The sequence below is a fragment of the Columba livia genome, chromosome 1 (assembly GCF_036013475.1).
Source record: "Columba livia isolate bColLiv1 breed racing homer chromosome 1, bColLiv1.pat.W.v2, whole genome shotgun sequence".
Classification (NCBI taxonomy): Eukaryota; Metazoa; Chordata; class Aves; order Columbiformes; family Columbidae; genus Columba; species Columba livia.
The window spans coordinates 185,582,671-185,604,400 of NC_088602.1; the positions used below are offsets into that span (position 1 = coordinate 185,582,671).

Here is a 21,730-nt window from a genome sequence, read left to right on the forward strand (position 1 = left end):
TTTCTTTAGCCCCTAGAACAAAAAATGCCACTGTCTGAATTCAGTAGAAATTTGGTTGTCAGCCATGGAGACAGCAGTCTTTGGCACAGTTGTAGTAAGAACTCAAATTCCAAGAGATAACAGCATTTTATTTCTGTACTTCTAATATGATTGTGCCATTTTCTCATCTTCAGTCACAAGGTGACACTATAATATATCACACTCATTCATCTAGAGCACCTCATGAAGTTTCTGCTGCCTTTTTTGCCCTGCCAGATGTTTGTTTAAAAAAAACCAGTGGAGGATGGTAGTCTGTTACATATTCCCAAACCTATGTTCTTTTGTACAATGATCTAAAACTATCACTTTACTGTTTCTGAGATAGGGGAAGATATAGCAGAAAATAAAATACATCATTGGACTTCATATGTTTTCAGCCTAGTAGTTTCTTTGTAGAAAAATTGGCTAGTGCTAAAACTAACTCTTGAATTTACATGCTGTGTAGGTTTAGGCGGTGAATACAGTAGTTTTGTTCTTCTGTAAGCCTCACTCCATTCATGACTATTAAATATACTCAAATTCTTTTTGGTCCTCATCAGTTTAAGTTAGGGTTTGTTGTTTTCTGTGTGTGTTTGGTGTCCCATACCAAGAATACGTGCTAGAAAAAACACATTTTCTAAAAAGTTATAAATATGACATTCAAACCTTGCCTAAGCCTTATCTACATTACTTAAACAGCATAGCCTGAGTATTTACAAAGAAATGAGCAGACAGCAGTGTTTGCTGAAATAAACTATTTTTTTAAGGAATTAACATGACCTTTTAAGCATAATAAAAAGAAATTAGATTTCTCTGTTAAATCTGGAATCAGTGTTAAAGATGTTTGTGCTTTCAAATGATTTAGAATTAATTTATATTTTTTCCTGCTTGCATTGTTTCTTATTTTGGTATGTAAATATGACTTCTGTTCAACATCTCCTTGTTATTCAGGCCTCTTTATTTGTATGTATTAACAAAATATATTTTTGTTTTACTTGTCCTTTACATCTGCTGAACATTTTGTAACACTTGCTGATGTTGTAGCTTTGAGGTTACAAAGCTGCAAGTAACTGCTGTTGACTGTGATACAGTCTTTTCCACACAGAGGCATTCCATGTCCTGGCTATGAACTGACAATTTTAGGATGGCAGAGCACCAAATAACACAGGGAGCATAATGCATGAGAGTAGTTATTTTGTATGTATATATACACAGAATATGCCATTACAATTCTACTCTTTGCATGCTTGTTTAGGCCTCTCAGGGTCACTTTCATCTTTACTGGATTGGTACTAAGGTATTTTGCTTCTAACTGGTCTCCAAGTCTGTGAGACAAAAGGTGGCATAGTGAATACAGTGTCAGGGTAAGAACAGAGAATTTCCTGTTGAGAGTGCAAGGTGTGCTTGAAGGGCAGCATCCCTGTGAAATCATTGTTCCTAGATGGTTTTTAGTGGCAGTGTCTGTTTCTAGTAACTGTACTGTCTACTCTCAGGCTCTTCATTTTTATTTGAGAAAAAGCAATAAACAATCCTGCTGTATGAAGGAAAATTTTATTGTTTGTTGTTTTTGCTAACATAGTTTAGTTTATTTAAATTCTGTCAATGGAAAGTATAATGAGTCTTCTGCCTTGTCTTGCTCAAGTGTGAGCGGACTTTTTTTATGCAGAGGCACCTAGTTTAAATTCCTGTACAAATTATTTTTGTCTAGAAGTCTCTGAAACTTAGAGCTATTGAGGAAAATGTTCACAACTTGGGAACATAGAGAAACTGAAGAATTTCTGAGGCTAGGCCAGGGAATGAAGAGAGACTTCTTGAACTATGACTATGTAGAACCAGGTCTACCTGAACAAAGCAGCTGACTCTGGTATATAGGACAAGAGGTATTGATTTTAAACTAAAGGAGGGGAGATTCAGGCTAGATATGAGAAAGATTTTTTTTTTTTTTTTTTTTTTTTTTTTACACTGACAGTGGTGAGACCCTGGCCCAGGTTGCCTAGAGAGATGGTAGATGCCCCATCCTTGGAGACATTCAGGGTAGGCTGAACAAGGCTCTGAGCAACTGGATCTGGGTGAAGATGTCCCTGCTCATGGCAGTGGAATTGTACTAGGTGTCATTTGAAGGTCCCTTCCAACCCAAAGTGTTCTGTGATTCTATGTCCACAAGATGCCTGTGGCTGCATGCAGCACATATACACAATATAGAGACTGCTCAAGTAATAGGTAACTGTTACGCATTCAAAGTTTGCTACAGTGATGATTGTCTTGTAAAAGTGAAGGAAGCATGTAGCTCACAACCATCAATTACACCTTAATTTGTTCTTTAATAAAAAGATGCAGCTTCTCAATTTATTACAATTATTTTACAAAATATAACTGTAGAAATGCAAAAAAAACCTGGTTTGACTACAACACTAAACCAGACTTTGAAATACCTGACTTCCTATAAGTATAAAAAGCTTCAAAATGTCTGGTTGGCATTTTTAAACTTTTTATAGAGGGACAGAATGAATATTTTCAGATGAATGCATGATGTTAGTCACCTGAAGTATTTAATGTCTAATAAATTACCAGCAGGTGCAGTGGGGAACTATGTTAAATTTGAGCATGAGTGGATAAATACAGATCTTGGTTTGGGGAGTTGTTTTTTTTTTTTTTTTCTGCAAAAGAATAGCGTATGTCTTGTTGCACTGTAATTGGAGAGCATGTCTGGGAAGAGACTACTTTTCATTACGGATGGGTTCTCGTGCTGTGATCAAGCCACCTAAACTTCTGAGTGCTCTGTTGAATTGTTAATCTCACTGCTGTACTTGTTGCAATACTTTTGGGACACTCTATTAAAACTGCAACTATCTGTTGAAATAGTGTTAAAAGTTTTCAACAGGTGATGGTACAAAAAATATGAATAATTTTTTTTTTCGGAAAACCTGAGGAATAAGGAAGAATTTTATACTAAGGCTTGTAGAAGCAATGAGTAATTATTAAGCCACTTCTAGTGATACAGTTAACGATCAAAACAGCAATGACAAAAGTATAATGAGAACAGTGGATTAACTATAACGAAAGTGTTTTCCATTTGTTAACATAGTGTTCCGTTAACAGCATTGAAACTGCTGTTTGAAAATAAATTTAATCAAAGGCATGGTATGTGGGAGTAATAGATTTAAGTGATCCAGAGATTATTAAAGGGGAAAAAAAAAGAAGATATTTTCTATTGATTAGGATGGGGTTTGCATCATGTCCTTTATCGGTTACTGAGTTGCAGTGGAAGCTTAAGAAATATCCCCTTTGATTTGGTTCCGTAGGCTATTGTTTACCTTTCTATGCCTTCATTCTTTCAGTACTAAAAAAATATATAAGATTGCAGGAAGTAGGATCTAATGGTCCTTTTTTAGATTAATGATATCTGAAGCCTTCTGGGTTTTGCAAGCCTCTAATGGGTGTGGATACTGGCTCCAGTTAGGCTGAAGGATTCAGAAAAAGTGTCTATCTCCTACAAGAAAAAAAAGGATTTTTTTTTTTTTTTTTTAATAGAAACTCACTGCCTGAAAATCATGGATCAGGTAGGGAAAGCTCACTTAATAGTTGCTCATCTCTTTGGGCAGCACTGATCAACACCTGTTTCAATTTAATTTCTCATGGATATATTCCTGGGAGATATTGTAAGTGGGAGTCACTTGGTCTCTATGCATTTACAACTGAAATACCTACAGAGAAAGCTTCATCATTGCCTTCTCATGAGCTCTGTTATGTGGAAAATATTCTTTCTTCCATGTTTTTAGATGAGTTTTTTGTTCTGGCATTAACAAGAGATTGAGTTTTCCCCTAGGCATTTGTAGTAGAATGCAGACATTTGTAGTTAGACAAGAAGGTGCTTGGATGGTAAAGAAGTGTCCCATGACTTAGGAATGCCTCCTCTTCATATGTTCAATATTCAGAATTCCTATGACATTTCTTGAGCCAGATATATTTTCTTCAGTATTGGCTTCTGTGTGTGGTGGTTTTTTTTTTGGTGGTTGTTTCTGTGTTTACTTTTTTTAATAGTATTATTTTCCCTCAATATACATACATGAAATGAAGTGTGTTTGCTATACTAGTAGAGTTTTAGCTCTATCTTTCAGCATGGTATCAGTTTAAAAATTATCTTTTCATTTCCTTTTCTGGCTTAATCTTTGAAGAATAAAAATTATTTGTTACTCCCTTTCTTCTAGCCTTCAGTGTTTCTACTCTCCTTTCAGCATCTATATGGAATTCAGGGAACATAACCCTCAGCTGTTTTTTCTAGCTTTGTTTTTCTTTGTTTTTACTGTGTTCTTAGTTATCTTATCCTGTAAGGATGTAAGAAATCACACCACACCTCCATTTTGACTACTTTCGAAAAGTCACAAATGTCTACTTCTTTTTCTGACTTCTGTCTTTTTATGCATCCCAGGCATCCTCCTACCATCCCAGGTGTGCCCTAAGTGGGTGGGCCTGCTCCTTCAAAAGCATGTTTGATCTACTTTACTCAGAGAAGCAGGAAGCTGGCTGAGGTTGGGAAAAGGGTAAGCTGAAAGAGAGACCTCTAATATGCATGCTGCTGCCTCTTCTTGCCACAGGTTTTCTCACAGTCTGAAAGCTTGTCTCATTCATTTGTCGTATCTTACCTTCAAACTGGAAGTAGTTTGAGGAAAGAGGATATGATTTTCTGTTTGTGTGTAGTAGAATCCTGAGTTAGCTGACTATAGATAGTACCACAATGATAGGGGGAAAAAAACTTACAAGGTAATAGTAAATAAACTGAAAATCTCTCTTATTTCTGATTTCAAAAATGAAATTATTGTGCAGCCAATGGATGCATAAGTGTTCCTATTCTTTAGCTTTCTTCTAGTACTCAGTTGTTGTTCCTTATTTTCTAGCTCTAAAAGGAGAGTCTAAAGCAGTACTGTATTTCTGTCAGTATAAGATTGTCCTAATTTTTGTAATTAAATATGTCTTCAGCTTCCTGCAGCCAAATGCATATGACAGACCTATTTAATGTGATTGCCAACCCCAGCCAGGATCCCATACAGGATGCCCTAGTGAAAAAAATAACACTACTGTAAGAGAATATTTTGTGATAGACTGCGTATACCACGTTGCCTTCTAAATTTATTTGGGTAGAGATTGTTTTAAGATAAAGCCATTTCAGATTTTGATAAATAGCCGGTGTAAATGTATTAAATATTTCCCTTCCTATGTAAATATCTGTTTGTGCCCTGAGTCCTCATAAGCTTTACAAAGTTGTGGGTCATTGACTTTCAAAGCTTAATTATGTGTTGAATAACAAAAGCATTTCCTCTTACATACATATTATGCAAAAGTGTAAACAGAAGTGCCTGATATTCTTTGGCTTTCCCATATAGTATTCTGAATATATAATTTTTAAGTTATTCTCTAAATGCTACTCTATTGCATTGTTTCTGAGAAAAGGTGAATGAGACTGAAGTATTTGATGAGAAATTGTTACATTTCTCTATAATATAATGAAAGATTTTAATTATTGGTTTCTATCTCATAACTTAGAGTTACACCTTGTGTTGTCCACCCCTGTTTCATTGTGTTGTCTACAATTAGACACACAGCTGGTTCTTTCCCTCAATGGTTATACTAATTTATAAACCATTAGAATGCATGAATAGGTCATATTGTTCCTTTCATACTGGCACAGAGAAGTGTAATTTAAGTTTTTTGTATGCCAGCAAGGGAGAAGTCGATCCAAGGGTACAGTATTAAATTTCTATATTCAGTTTTTGCAATAAATGCAGTTAGAAATAAAACTGTTATATCTACAAATACCTTTAATTTCTTAAGTAATAAAACCAATGTGTGAGTTATAATTATTTTCATGTATACCTGGCTTTTTCAAACTCTTAAAATTATCATGAAGATTGGCTGTTTTGTGAGGTAATTATGAGCATATTTGCGTAATAGTTGTCCACTTAAATCTGATGCTAAGCAATGTAATAGTCCTTATTGCAACCAGATAATTGTAGAAACCCCTGAGTAGGAAATAAAAATGAACTTTTAAAAGAGCCTTTGTAGAGTCTAGAATCTAGTCTGAAAATGCTTTCTCACATAAACTCTTTAGAACTGTTTGAATATGTCATTTCAATGCTCAACGCTGTTAAATTTATCTTTTTAAAAATTTTCTATCAAAACATATTGTTATCAGCTCTCTCCAGTCTCATACTAAAGAAAACTGAGAGATTATCCATTCTCCTACTGTGGGAAGAAACTGAGACACCTGACAAGTTTAGAGGTTTTGAAGTGTGTTATTTTCCCTTCCACTTCTATCACAGAGTACCTTTCCTTTCAGAAAAAAAAAAAAAAAAAAAATCCACCATTCCTCATTTGAAAAACAGAGTTCAAATAAAGAGTTGGAACTTGGGTTCCACTAAGCAGCTCATGTCTGTGGGTGCTTGGCTGTCTTCAGGTAGAACAGAGGAAACTCAGAAGACTCATCTCAGAATGATCACCCAGGTAGGTCTCTTAGAGTGTGGGAGGTCACGGTTCAAGTTCGTGGTCAGAACTTAGTGGAGTATGAATTTCATCACCAGTTTTGTAAGTCTGTGCAAAGCTCCTAATCTTTGGTTGACCAGCTTTTTATTCCTTTACATATCAGCCATTATATCCTCAGTATGTCAAGACTGTTTCTTTAGTAAATAATTAAGTGACAAGTCAGAGGCCTGAGTTGCCTTATATGCCCTTAATGTCCCTTGCTCCCTTATTTTTGCAGTGTCAGCCGTGGTAGCCAGTATTTTACAATAAGCCTTAATTTTCCTAGAACACTGGGAAATATTTTTTGGCCTGCAGCATCTGGAGGTGCGCAGTATTGAATTGCTCTGCAGGTTTACTTGCAACAGTGGCAGGCTGGGATTGATGATCAAATTTTATGTTCTGCTGGTATAGCAATTTTTATTAAAAGGTGTCACTGGAATTCTTAAATCTCAAGGATTCCTTCTTAAGTGGAAGAATGCTTTTTTCCAACCAGTTCTGTAGACAACTTCCTGAAGGCCAGTATCTGCTTTGTCACTGATATCACTGTGCTGTGATTGTCTAACATGATTCTTATCTTCCTGTAATGTAAGCTTTTTTTTCTTGCAGAAAAGTTGCAAAGTATTTTATAAACAAAAAAAAAAAAAAGGCAGTTATCTTCCATAGCTATGTAATGGTGGGTTTCTTTTACTGTCACTTATGTAAATCACAGCTTTACATAAGTTTACACAAATTGCAAGGTCTTGCTTTTGTCATCGAAAATCTTAACTATTTAACATACACCTGCAGCTGATTGGCTTAGCACAAGTAGCTGCAAGATCCCATGACGAGAAGCACTTTTCACCTCATATAAATTTTCCTTTGTGTCCACTGTGGAAGGTTTTTAATTAAACTCAGTAAGTCATAATATTCTGCTGTTAGCTGCCATTGTAAAAAAAAAAGAAAAAAGACATCACTTCTCCTTTTGGCTGGGAGAAAATCCTTTGTGAAAGTGTCGGTCAGCAAGCCCAATCCTTTTTCTTGTGTACTTGAAAACATTATAGATTTTCTGAAGCCTGAAGAAACATGTGCCTTTAACCTACTAACCTGAATCTCAGCATGTCCTCTGGAAATGGGATGGACGTGGGCTGCAAATGCTGAGAAAACTGCATAAACTGCATATAGGATGGGGGATAGTATGCCACCTGACCCTTTATCTTCATGTGGGGCACTGTCTGCCCCCTTACCCAAAGACTTCAAGCTCACTGTATCTTTAGGGGAGGTGGTTATCCCTTCTTTTAAGAAAAAAAAAAAAAAATCTGAAGATGGAGGCAATTTCCTTCCTGAAGAGGCAATTGATTGCAGAGGAGGGTTTAGGCTGTTTCAAGACTAGAAAAAAACCCCAAGTCTTACTTTTTTTTTTTTTGGTAACTTAAGTAAGAGCAGCGTTTGCTTTAGACTTTTTCCATTAAGATCAGAAAAATATTTGGACTCATATGGAATTATTTTAGGCAAGAATAGCATACACCAAACCAAGCACACTTTCAAAAAGCAGTGGGTTAAGGATTCATCAGACTGCGTGGATTTACATGGCACAGTTTATACTGCATGATCTTTGTAGTGAGATTCCAGTAAAGATGCCAGTCTCAGTGCTCTGTCAGGAGCTCAAGCTCTTTCTCTTTTAGACAGCTGTAAATAATTACGCACTTTTTCTTATGCTATAGGTGGTTCAGTAATCTTTGTTGCCGAACTGCTTAAGGTTGCCAGCATGTGCTTTTATTGAGTCACAGAAGGTATAAGCCTTGGATTTTTGCCCTTTCAACCTCAATAATATCATTGTTCTATGATTATTACATGACAGCATGAAGAGGAAGCTAAAGCTATCTTTGGAAACACAAACCTTGCAAACTTGTCAGCCTTGGATTCTCAGGTTCTTAACTCCTCTCACGTTTATTCTAGACTGAAAGCAAACAAACCCTGAAGTCCTCAGAAAGCCTTCTTCAGCTCATTTTCTGCTGCAGCTTCCAAAGAAACAAATATGTTTTACCAACTGTAAAGTGCAAGAGTGTGCCCCTGTGTTGGTGCCCTATCTACCAGGGCAGTTCTCATTTCTGATTAAGCTGGGTCTAAACTGATTAAACCCACCACAAATCTTGGTATTGAGTGTTACTACCACCAGGACTTTCACCATTTTAACAAAACTTTTAGAATTCATACTACTAATTTTTAAGTATGACTTTCTCACATAATCAAGGCCACAGTCTAAACTTCTCAGATCCCAGTTTCTTTAGAACTTTATTTGACATAAGCTTAGTCAGCAAGATCTCAGTGAGTACTTTGGTAGGTCATGTAGCAAGGCAGATCAAGATGACACTTCATCAGATCTAAAAGGTTTTACTTGTTTTGATGCATGGGGGTACATCCATCAGTACACATAGGAATGGGTTGTCACAGAATCCTGTGCTTCTGAATGAAATAATACATATTCAATTCCCTTAATGTGTATGAACAGTTTCAGAAGGCTTAAAAATACCTTCCAGCTTAAAAAGGTATCCTTGCAGTTATTAATTTCATAGACCAAATGACAGCATACGAACATGTCTGACTTTAGTCTGATGGTTCCTACTAGTGTGATGTGATAGTTTTTGTAGAAAATTATATGCAATTGGAAGTGCTTTGAAGAAGTTGATCTGGAGTGTCTGCAAATTCAGCATGAATTGCACTAAATGCCAACACGCAGCTATTCTTCTGTTCTTACATCAGGCCTGTGATACCTTCATCACCGTTTTCTCTTTCATGATTTCCACATAAGAGCTTATTAAAATGTGGTCTTTTGCCCATTTTGTCTGTCTAGAATGAAGGGTCTGGTGCTTTCACAGTACTTCACTTCCCAGCTCCATACCTTGTATCACAGAAATACATGCCTGGTAGAATATCTGCTTAGTTTCCCTGGCATATTAAGCTGTTTCCAGGATTTATTGAGACCATGCATTGAACTGACACAGTCAGATACTGATGGTGCAGTGGGGGAAAGCATACATGACTGCTTGCCAAAAGTACCTGGTGCACACAGATAAAGACTGTTAATCTGCAAATACTGGAAGCGTCGATTGAAGCAATTTTAGCAATAGTAAGACAATGCATGGGGATGCAGTTTTTGCTCATGTAAATGGATTCAGCAACTGTCAGGCTGGCATCTTCTACATGTAAAAATAAAATATTCTGTCTGTCTGTATTCTAAAAGTATTACAAATGCAAACTCAAAATATATTTGCCTGGTAAATACCTGTGAGTAGTTTACCCTTTTAAAACAAATGCTGCTGTAGCTATTATCTTAGTTATGATTCCATTTTCATTATGTTTCCTGGGAATAGAGAAGCTCTGTGGAATTCATTGTAGTATAAGCCAAAACTGGCAAGCAATATGAAAAGCAAGACATTACTAATTTATCCACAACTACAGGGTACTGTGGAGACTTCAACAACTAAAAACAGATATTTGTAAGCCATCAGGTAGAATGCTTTTGTTCAATATTAAATTATACATACAATTCTACTTGACAAAGTTCTTTCATTGTTACTGCTTTACTCTTTTGAAACCTTTTTTTAAGGTTGTCTGTATGTTGGTGTGTGAGCAGCTCTGAGACAGTAATCATTTTTTTTTTTTTTGTAAATGAAAAAGGTAAAGCCCCACCCTATGGGAAGGTGGCCGGGCTGCTTTCCCTGCTCCCAAGAATGGTTGGAAGATAGATGAAGTTAAGCCATCTCATAGCTTAAGGGCATTCATCTAAGAGGATGTGAGGCAAGGCCTCCCACTATTCTTTAAATTACTTGGAATGAGGAAGTGAACCCAGGTGTGCCAGGGTCCGGCTGGGCACAGAGGAACTTGAGGGAAAGACCATTGTCACATTTGTGGATCAAGTTCTCTGCTTTTATAAAAGAAAAAAAAAAACAAAAAAAAATCTGCAGAATAGACCAGACTACTTTTGGGTTGAATGAAACATTGTGACCAAAATAGTTTCCAGTTAATTAAAAGATTTGGAAAAATCTGAGGGTTAGAGTTTATTCTGGGTGTTTTTTGTTTGTTTGTTTGTTTTTTGTTTTTTTTTTTTTTCTTCAACCACTGAACAAAGAAAATAAACTTCACCTTGATACCTGTTTTCTCTCTCTCTCTCTCTCTCTCTCTCTCTCTCTCCCGGCAGCAAAGGACCATTTTTGTCAGGGCTGTGTTAAAGAATCAAGTTTTCTGAAGACTGGAATTACGAGACTGAACAAAACACTCTTTCATTTTTAGCAACAGCAAAATATCAGTGATTTAAAGTGTTACTTTTGACAGCTTCTTAGCTTTGTTTTCTGAGGAGATGGTATTTAATATGATCATGCTTTCTACTAATAATTTCTACCCCTTTGTCCATTGACATTAGCTAATCAAAGATTCAAATATAATTAGTTTCTTCTCCCCTTCTTGAAAATCAGCAGCTAGATAAAAACCAAAAAATGCTTTAGACCCCTAATGGATTGCTGTACCTAAGGAAAGGGATGCAAAACTCTGTTGGTGCCTCTGTGGCAGCTAAAGCAATCTTCACCCTGTACTGCCTTTCTCCTGCCTTACCCCTTTCCATAGGGTTTGTACTGTTGCTTTACACTGGCATCAGCATGGTGTTTTCTTCCTCCTAAGTTCAGATTCTGCTGAAAATGCACCGTTTTGGTGGGGTTTTCAGCTAGACCAGCAGCCTCAGCAGATTTACACACAGTCTGGTGGGAACACGTACCCAAGGGCGGGAAAGAGGCCAGGGTTACTGCCCCCAAGGTATAAATCACTTTAAGTTGCTGTGAACATGAAAGTATCTAACCAGCTGGTCTTCACTGGCATATGGGTTCTTGCCTGGTTGAGGTACCACTGCACAAGTGCAGTAGCCAGAGTTCCTGCAGTGATGGCACGGGAAACCAGGCTTTCCTCCTCCTCCTGTTCACCTGCCACCTAGCTCTGTAACTCAGCCTCGCTGCGTTTTCTTCAGAGATAAAGAATAAAGTCAGATAGATGGTGGCTGTGGTTTAAGGATAAAGCAGCTGTTGTCATCTCAGGTTGTTTGTCTGAAGAAGTAAGAGAAGGTCATGTAAATGAAATTCATAGATGATACTAAAATTGGAGGTGTTTCAGTCCTTAAAAGAATATAAATATTTTGGTTTATTCCTACTCACAGCAATGCTAATGACAAGTCAGCTGAGTATGTTGAAGATCCCTGAGAAGATTAGGAATAACAGTTGCTTTGAAACTACAAAGTGTTCCACGGGAAAAGGAAAATAAAAAAGGCTAAGAAATGTATCAGTGGAAACACTGAAGAGAAAAATATCAAGAAATAATACTAAAAATGCAACTAATTAAGATTTTGTGACTGTGGGGTGTGTGTGTGAAAGTAGCTGAGTTATTTGCAAAACTATGGGATCACAGAGCAAAGAAGTAATCACTTTGTGGGTTCTGGTGGTGCTGGATGTACCAAAGCTGGTACTTAAGGAAAGAGGTGATGAAATATTCTAAGTTTAGAAAATTAGGCATCTAGAGAGCTTGACAAATAAAGGATGGTGTAATTTTTCATGTAAAAAATTACATAATCAGTAATGATTGATAGGATGTCTTTGTTAGTCCCAAATTTGCTACAAATACTCATAGTCAGAGGGAGCAAGAGGGAGATACTATTATGAAAAAAACTCCCTTAGCCATTGACATTTTAAGCAGTTTGGACCCGATCCATGAGAGGTTTTAAATGACTAACATACCTCACTTTCTAATGTAAATTGAAAAAAAAAAATAATCTAATCCAATCATGTGCTCAGTTTCTGCCTCATTCACCTGCAGCAGAGATCTACATGCTAGAAAGGGAAAGAACCTGTAGCAGGGTGGTGTATATTGCTCAGAAGACTCAGTTTCCAGTCTGTCTTTAAATTAGTATCTCACTATTTTCTAATGAAGTCAAAGAATTTTGGAGACTTAAGTGATCTGCATGCTAGGGCCTACCCAGAGGACTTCCTTCAGTGGTGGATGGCGCGTGTGCGATCAAAGCCGTGCCCCAAGCCCGGCAGAGGAGCAATCAGAAACCTGAGCTTAGTTCTTACTTGAGCATCCTCATCCCTGAGCTCGGGGGGGCTGCAAGGGTGACCGGCTGTCACCGCCGCGCCAGGGAGCGGCGGGAGGTGCTTGCGTGGCGCCCGGCACCAGAAGTCCTGAGAGGCCGGTCCCTTCTCCTCCCTACGGCTGCGGTGCGGGGTGCTGGGTGCGGGCTGGCGCCCCGGGTGCGGCTCCACTAGGTGGCAGGATGCCGAAGGGCTCGGCGCTGCTGTCCTGGAGCACCGCGGGTTTAGCCCTGCCTCTACGCATTGTCTAAGGACATGATAAAGTGCAGACAGTTTCCTGGAGTCCTGCCTGCCCCGTGTTTCTTACTGGTTTTGTCATTAATAAAGCAGAATCGGGAAGGATCCGAGGGAGGTCTGAGACACAAAGGAGCCCGGTGCGGTGACAGGGTAAGAGGGCACCTCTTAGCTATCCACAGTCTGCGAGGGAGAATTGCCAAGGCAAAGAGAAATTCCTTATGAAAACACAGTGGGGTGTAGCGAGAAGCAGTGAAATAAAAAAATGTCTGCAAAGTTTGCAAAGAGTAACAGCTGGTTAAATTGTAGCGCAATTTGTAAGTCCATAGAGGAGCACGTTTGCTTCTTTACAGAGTCAGTTTAGACGGCAGCAGCTGCATGCTTAGGAGAGCGTGACCTTTTCCATCCCTATTTTTCTAAGTTACAGAATTGGAAGGAAACTGGAGTGTGTAAATATCACATTAAAGTCTTAAGTAAAATTAAGTCTTATACATAATTAAATAACAAGTTCTCATTCGTGCTTCTTGTCATCTTTGTTTTCTTTTAAACATGCTTTCTACTCTGCACTCTGAAAGTTTTGATTTTGTTTTAATGGCATGTGTACAACGAGTCAGAAACAGCTTTAGTGTTAAATCTGAGTGTTTGGGTTGAACTTCTGAAGGATATACCTTCAGTTCCCATTCCTCTCGGTTCGGGTAGTTGTGCCTGCCAGAAAACTTGAAAAACTGAATCAAGTGTATTTTAAAGTGGGTGTGATTGCTCTTGTCGTTCCTTTTTTTTTTCCTCCCCTCGGCTCACCGTCCACGCTCTGCCTCAAGCCCCCTGCGCTCTCCCACGGGGCCGCGCACGGGTGTAGGGGCAGCCGGGGGGAGCACGGGGGCTTCTGTTTCCGGCCGCGGGTATCCACCCAAGCCAAACCCCCTTAAACCTGGCTTCGGCTCCCGCGGGTTTCAGGGGGATTGCAAGGTGGCAGCCGGTGGGCTGTGGCAGGGGAGCTGCGTACTCGGGGGAGCGAGGCGGTGTCCGTGCCCCGAGGGGAGCTCTCCTTGCAGTGCTGTCTCCGGGCGAGGGCAGAGGGCACGTTTGGAGAGATGGTTTCTCCCCCACGGCCTCTGGCAGGACGAGGGGGGGCTTAGTGCTGGGGGGAGGTTGGGGACCCGGGGCTGGGTGACTCGCGAAGCGGAATCGGCAGCAGAAAGCAACGGGCTAGCCGCAAGCCGGCGGGGAGCCGGGGGAAGAGGCCGGCCGGGGAGGAGAGGGCGCGGACGGCCGCGGCGGGGGCCGCAGGGCGCGCCCGGTGCGCGGTGCCGGGTGCGGCGGGGAGGCGGCGGCGCAGGCAGCGCGCGGGCCGGGGCCCCAGCTCCCCCCGCTTTTGAACCTGGGCAAAGCAGAGGCGGGGAGAGGGGCAGGGGCAAGAGGCAAGCGGTGACATCAGAGCCGGCCCAGCGGATAAGGTGGGAGAGCCGCAGGAGCGGAGCGGGCGAGTGAGGCGACAGCGATTCGTGGCTGCCGCCGGTCCCCTGCGCACTGCACTGCACCGCACCACACCACATCGTACCACACCGCAGCTCCGGGCACCATGCAGAGATCCCCCCTGGAGAAGGCGAACATCTTCTCCAAACTTTTCTTCAGGTAGGAGCCCTGGCACGGCGGGACACGTGCGGCCCGAGACAACGGGCAGGGGCAGGCAGCGGCGGTGCGGGGCCTGAGGGTGGGGCTCCCCTCTCCCCTTGTTCCCTAGTTAGCTCTGAAAGGGTCTGTGGGGAGAGGGGTCTCACTTGTTGCAGAATGACGAGATCTCTCTTTTTTTGTTGTTGTTGCTGGGGTGTTAGCACCAGGAATGGGCTTTGTCTGTCAGGTGTCATAAACCCTCGCTGGACCTAGACACATGAATTTATGGCGTAATTTGAGCAACCTTTGGTAAATTGCTCAACTAGTTGATCTGTTATTTCACTGTAAACTGTGAGAATGTGGTGAGGTGGGGAGAGCAGAAGGGAAATGCTCTCAGAGCAAAGATTCCTTCTGTTTGGCTTTTCAGGTGTTAGCATTTGTTCAGTGTGTGAGTGTAACACAAGATCGTAGTGAAAGCAGTTCCCTGTAAGCCTTTGAAGTGTTCTTTTACAAGCCAAGTCCTTGGCACCTCTTCTTTTTTACATCTTCAAATAGAAAGAGAAGGAGCCAATACCAATGCCTGGGCACAACATAGAAGACAATATAGAAGACTGAACATGTTTTACATGACATTGCTAGAAATGACACTGCCAACTGGAAAGAGCAAACAATCTTCCTGGCTTGGGCCTTCATGCCACCACTTTTGCCAGGGTTCTGGTTCCTCCTCTTGTTACTTGAGGGTCTTTCACGTGGCAGGGGGGGGAGGGAGGAAATCTTGTGTAAGACACGAACATGGTGACTGAAAGGGGAACAAGTGATGTAAAACCATAACATTGGCATGAGGTCTCTGCCTGAGCAACTGAGGGCTCTTAACTCACTTTTTAATCCTTTTGGGATAGCTTTCCTTTTCAGTAGGTTGGCTTGGACCTTTCTTTAAAGCTTCTTAAGGGAGTGGGTCTCCATGAATCACTGTGCTCGCCTACCTCCCTGACTTTGGCTCATTTTAGCCAGATGTGATAGTGGGCAAGGATGCTAAATGCAACCAGTTCCTAAAGTTTTACAGGTAAAGGTGGGGATCCTAGAGGTGTCCTCCAGTGGTGCTGCGGTGGGAAAGAAGCCGTACCTGCTCTCAAATGCTCTTAGAGCCAGGGTGTGTAAGTCTTCACAAATTCTACACAGAAGCAGCTTCAGTCAGTGTTCCTGTCAAGTATAGAATACACATCTGTAGTAAATAAGTCTTCATGTTAACTTCATTGCTTGAGGAACCACATGTTCTTTTTCATTTTATTTATTTGTAAAGCTTCTGTCAGAGTAGTGCTCTCCTAGAGTCTGTGATCCTGAAGGTGTCAAGAAAAAAAAATAAGATAAAGCAAATATACTTCTGATTCATGCTCATTAAGTGCATAATTAACCATCCTTGGTCTTGACCTGGTCTTTTAAAATCAAAGACTCTCTTAAAATCAAAGACTTTTGAGTCATTTAAATGACGCTTGAATCATGCTTATCATACACGATACATTATATTGTACCATCTGTTTGACTGTAACTGAATTGATAATAAATATATAAAGTTCAAGAGGTGTTTATGATTAATATTGACTAGAGTAATTTCTTCACAAAACTTTATAGTAGCATTGTTTCATAGAAAAATCAGGCTATTAATGTAAACATTCAGTTCACTGAGCAAGAACAGCCAAAATTCTATGTGTACATCTCTAAGGTGCCTAATATGGTTCTGATACCTCAGAAATGCTGTTTCTGTGAATGACAGCATCTCTGCTTAGTTGCATTTTACCACATACACTGTGAATGTCTTTGTTTCTTCACAAACATTAAATGAAATATTTGAAAAAGTCAGAAAGTGAAATTTACAAGATAAGAAAATGTATTACATCCTAATTGGCAGCAAGGATGTCTTTCTGTTAAAAACAAATAAATAGGATTTAAAACACATACATTATTTAGTGATGAAACATGTTAGCTTGTTTTAAAATGTATCCCTTTGGTCTTCAAGGACTCCATCAGTTTCTGTCTCATCAAAAGTTGATCAGGATCAATGCTAAAGATTATTAAAAAGTAAGTTATCACAGAGCAAAGATTCATCAAGAATTTCACAACACTTCAAGGCATAATATTTGTGATGAGCTTTACAAAGTCAGAAGCATTTACTACATATCAGTAACGAGACCAGTCCACTCAACTGGAAACATCCACAACGTAGTGATTAATGAGTGAGATTGGAACAAGGTTTTCTAAGATGTCCGAGTATTCTGTTAGTGTTTTAACTGAATCTACACACATTAATTGTTTCTGATACTGATCGTATTTAGTAAAACACTCCAGGATATGCCTACATTTTAATGCATGCTTTACGTCTGTGAAAACATATGAGACAGAACTCGAAAGCTTTATATCTGAAATAAGTAGTCAATTCTTTCTTTGTAAAAAAACACAGACTGAAAAGGTGTGTATGGAAAAAAACTACTTTTTTCCTATGATGATGAAGTAGTTGTTTTCAAGTACAACATTGCAGAATGCTTCAGTGAAGTAACTTTTATAGGAGGCTCCTGTGCAATTATGTGTGAAGTACCAATCTGAACATAGTGCAATAAGTTGAAGGTCACATTAGGAGAAGTGACAGTGAAGTATTAGTTGTTATTATTCAGGAAATATTGCTGATAAATGTGATTTCATTGTATAATTTCGCATGAGTTGTTATCAGCGTTTTGATACTGAGGTCTATAAACCCGTTGGTTTTATTGCTTCATAATGTGTCCTGTTTGGGCTGGAGGGATAGGTTTAAATGTGTTAGAGTCAGAATGGCGCTCTTTGCTTATGAGTGAATCATTTAGACGTGTTTCAGTGTTGTTTGTACATTTTTTCTTAATTCTTTATGTCAAAAAAATGAGAAACTGTCATGTGTAAACAAGGAGTAGTATCTTAGGGAAAATGTTATATTTGTGTTAGATTTCAAGCATTAATGACACTGGTGGGGCAAAAAAAGAGAATTGGTAGGGATTGTCATGAAAGAACATTAGAAATCAACTTTCATCCTAGAATTTAAACAATTTTTGTTTAGACACTGAGTTTTGGTGGTTAAGGAATGAGGTGTGAAGACAAGTGGTTTGAGATCTTCCACTGGGATGACACTTATAAAACACTAAATATCTAGCATTTGGGGTTTCAGGCTTTCTTTTGTGTTTTATTTTCCTTATTACATTTTCAGAGTTGATCCCTTTTGTTCCCAACCACATGCAAGACATTTATCTATGCACTGGCAACTTTTTGTCTTGTTTAAAGGTAACAGAGTTGTATGCAGCAGCAGTCACATGGCGATATGCTTAACTTCATATTCCTTGTGAAGCTTTACTTTTGTCTTTCTAACAGTTGCTTATGTTCTTGGAGTTTTGCAGAGTCATGGCCATACCTTTTGTAGAAAACAACATCAGAGTACTTGGCAATCACCTGCTTTTTATTGCAGATTAACTGAGATCAGGAAGTATTGTCATGGTTTTATTAAGGCAAGTTAATAAATTAATTATTTTTGAACTGGGCACTGGAACACAGAGTTACTGCTGGAGTTTCAGAAGTGGCTGCAACTTTGGGACAATTCTGTTATTTTTTTTTTTTTTCTTACACGCAAATTTAGATATTTAAACACAATTTCACAAAAGTCAATCCTTGTGCTCCTGTCCAATCAAGTACCAAATATGATAACTGTGTTGGCAGGACCAAGTAGTTCAGTGCCTGATTCAGATGAGAAATACAAGCTAAGCCAGCTTTTGTGTTACATCTTCTGGTGGGCTCAGTCCATCAAACCTACTCTAGTTTCTTCTTTCCAAACCAGAGAAGAGTAGCCTGCTGCCTTTTTGTACAGCTGTCCAGTGGTTCCAAGAAAAATTTAGCATGTAGGGGGTAAATGTTGAATTCTTTCTGCTATGTGTGTGCTAGGAGTGGTAGGAAAAGGAATTCAGTTCTACACCTCACCTCTTCTAGGAAGTAGAAGTGTTACCAGTGTGTCCTAGTGAAGGTGGTTTAGTGTGGTTTAGTTTCTCTGGCTCAGCTAATCTCTTAAGGCATAAGAGCAAGAGAGACTCTGCAGTCTACTGGGTAAGAAACTTGTTTGCAAGTCCTGATTTCTGTTCTGAGGGTACTTTTTGTGAAGCCTTTAGGGTAGACAGCAGAATCCAGGACTTAAGTTTTGAAAGTACCTAGCCCATGAGCTACAGTCATGGTTATTCTTTCTTTCTAGCTTAATTTAGTCTTAATTGGAATGTCAGGAAGATGTGCCAGGGGAGGTTTAGGTTGGATATGAGGAAAAGGTTCTTCACGTAGAGGGTGATGGAGCACTGGATCAGGCTCCCCAGGGAGGTGTCACAGCCCCAATCCTGACAGTGTTCAAGAAGCAATTGGACAACACCCTCAGACACACCGTGTGAATTTTGAGGTTGTCCTGTGCGGGGACAGGGAGTTGCACTTGATGATCCTTGTGGGTCCCTTCCAGCTCACGACATTCTATGATTAATTGCAAGTTTGAGGGTTCCTTGATCAAAATAGTTTTTGGTTCGTAAAGGCATTCTTGTGAAAATTATTTTGAATCCTTTCAGAGAAAAGAACTAAAACCAAACCTGCCCTGGGCAGTGCCTGCTCTATCCTCAGACCGTGTATCTTAGGATTTATTACCAAGAGGCTACTTAGGATTTTGATTCCTGAATAGAGGAAGATTTATGTGCCTATTTTCCTGGAAAAGTTTGGGATTTGATGTGTATATTTGTCCTCAAAGTGTCTCCCGAAACTGTCTTGAGTTCCTAAAAATCCTGGGTATTGTGTAGAAAGCTTAAAGACCTAATTAATGCCTATATATTTCACTCCAGAGAGCAGGTGACTGGAAATTGTCATATACAACATATATTTGGAGCATCTCCTGTCAATACCTACCTGTAGCATTTTGCTCATATTTCCTCTCTGAGTCAGGAGCCTCTGTGTACATTGGCAGCTATGAGCAGATGGATTGAATTGCACAGTGTGATGGCTCAGTTGTTGGGACAGCTGGCTTAGACACTTGTACAAGGCAAATTCCTGATAGTGTGTTCTTAAAGCCCTTTATGGGTCTAGTCCTGAGGACCTGCCTTTGACTGATCCCAGGTAATCATAAATCCTGGCTGTTAGTGATAATCAAGCACAGATGCAGCTACAGCATAAATTCCGGCCCCTTGAGGCTGCCTGGTCATTTGTCTGTTGCCCACAAGTGTTCCCTGGAGACCTGCTGGTCTGCCAGCCCTTCAGACCTGTTTGAAACTACAACCTTTTGGTACTTCTGAAAGTCAGCCCCCAGATCGTTCAAAGATGTGCACACATGTTTTTCACTTGTTTTGAAAATTTGACTACTGTTGATATTTCCAAGGTAAAATAGGTAACTTGAAGTGTCCTTGCACAGTGCCCTTCTCCGGCTGCGTTATATCTCTAAAGCAGAGTTGCCTGTTTCAAGTTGCATCTGAGTTTCTGAAACATATGTAAAGCTTCTTTTCCTCCTGCAGGCAGAAGACTTACCATCTTGATATTCAAAATGAAATGATCAAGCATTTGAAAGATTTGCAGACCTTTCTGTACCTTTTTATTCTCCTCCATGCTTGTTTGATTTTTGTGGGGTAGGAAATAATCCATCCAAATCCTTGAATTATTTTTTAATACTGTACGCAATGACATGGAAAGTAGTTTTATTATCTGTATTATAGAGGCTTCTAAATGCCCTAACAGAAATTTGAAGTCTATTGTATTAGGCACTGGAAAATATTTGATAAGGAAGTCTGTTTTGAAGATCTTAAAGTCTAAGTAGATAGCACAAAGGATGGTCTAAGTTTCCTTATTAGTTCTGTAGAGAAGAAAGCAGGGTATACAAGGATTGTGATTTGTCCTGGGAAGATGTGATGGAGTCAGTGCAGACTGCCTGAGAGCTCTTGTCCACGGCTTTAATTGTACTAGGGTATTTCTGGTGTGACAAAGTTACTTCAGAATATTTCTACAGCTAATACAGCTAACAGTTATCACCTCTTTGATGCAAAAAAGTCTCAGTCTCTGAATATCTAATTTTTTTTTAATATGCTAATTTTCAAAGTGGTGACAATAGTGTGACTTATTGCAGGAGAGTTCTACAGGTTGCCATTACCTTGTATGCTTTTTGTTTTGTTTTGGTTTGTTTTTTCTCTTAACCCCACTGCTTTGCAGCATTATGAATGTAGGTATAATGGTTGTGGGGACAGGATGGTCCCAACCTGACATCTGGGTAATAACATGTCACTTACGTCCTGTAAAATAGATAAGTCAAAGGTCAAATTAAACTGTAGCATGTAACAAGATTAGTGATACACTTTGCAAAATTTTGCAATGTAAACTTGCAGATGCAATTCAACTGCCCTCCATGAAAGAGGAGGTATAGCTGGGCGAGATGAGCAAGAGCTCACAGGCCGTGTTTGCAGATCACTCCCTCTCACACAAGCAAAAGGAGTTTTCACACTCAGCAAGTAGTTAAACCAAGGCTACATTGTCACAAAGGTCCCCAAGTTAAGAGAGAATAAGTAGGCTTTTAAGACATACTTTGAAACAGTATTGTTTTTCCCTTGAAACCAGAACCCTCCTGCCCGTCAAACATGGGCAAGCATCCTTCCTGCAGGGGAGGGAGTTGTTCCTGAAAGGCAGTGCTTGGGGTGGCCTGCTGCAATACTAACACCTTTACTCTGTGGGCAAAATGAGAAAATCCCAAGAGACAGCTGGGAAAGGTACTTGGCTTCAGGTATATTCCTATGTTTTGGTATATATATCCAAGATCATTTTGGAACATCAGAAGATATGGGACATTTTCTCATTAACTTTCAGGGGTCAGGCTGAGGAGCAGCAGCATCAAATACCAGGATACAGAGAAGATGGCAAAGGCCAAGTACTAAGAAAAGCGGCTCCTAATTCAGGATTAATTCCACATTACTGTAGTGGCAATTTACATTTTGATACTTGATATTTAAAGAAATTTTAAAAAATCTTGCCACCCTCTCCTTCCTCTATTGAACGTCCACAAATGTGTTCACCAGTTTGTGAATTTGTTCATAGCTGATCACATGTTAGTCACTGGGGTTGGAACAAATCAGAAATTTGGAAAGGGCCATTGCACCTGATGTGCAACTGTATGCTAATTGGCTATGAAAGGTATCTATAAATGCATGGCTAAAACAGTGCAGTGCTAAATTGGGTGA

General features: G+C 39.7%; 1 protein-coding gene across 3 annotated transcripts in view; it reads left to right on the forward strand.

Moving 5' to 3' along the window:
- CFTR (CF transmembrane conductance regulator) overlaps nt 1–21,730 on the forward strand; it is a 110,920-nt gene that overhangs the window by 8,513 nt on the left and 80,677 nt on the right. Inside the window, exon 1 of one of the 3 annotated variants that reach the window (XM_021285419.2) lies at nt 12,921–13,028. The exons of 1 other annotated variant lie outside the window; for it this stretch is intronic. Coding sequence is in view for 1 of the 2 variants with exons in the window: in XM_005500867.3 (XP_005500924.2) it covers nt 14,455–14,507 (53 nt within the window). In the remaining variant the exon portion in view is untranslated. Of the gene's footprint in view, nt 1–12,920; nt 13,029–14,264; nt 14,508–21,730 lie in introns of those variants that run through there. One more of the 3 variants, XM_005500867.3, reaches the window with a different exon arrangement.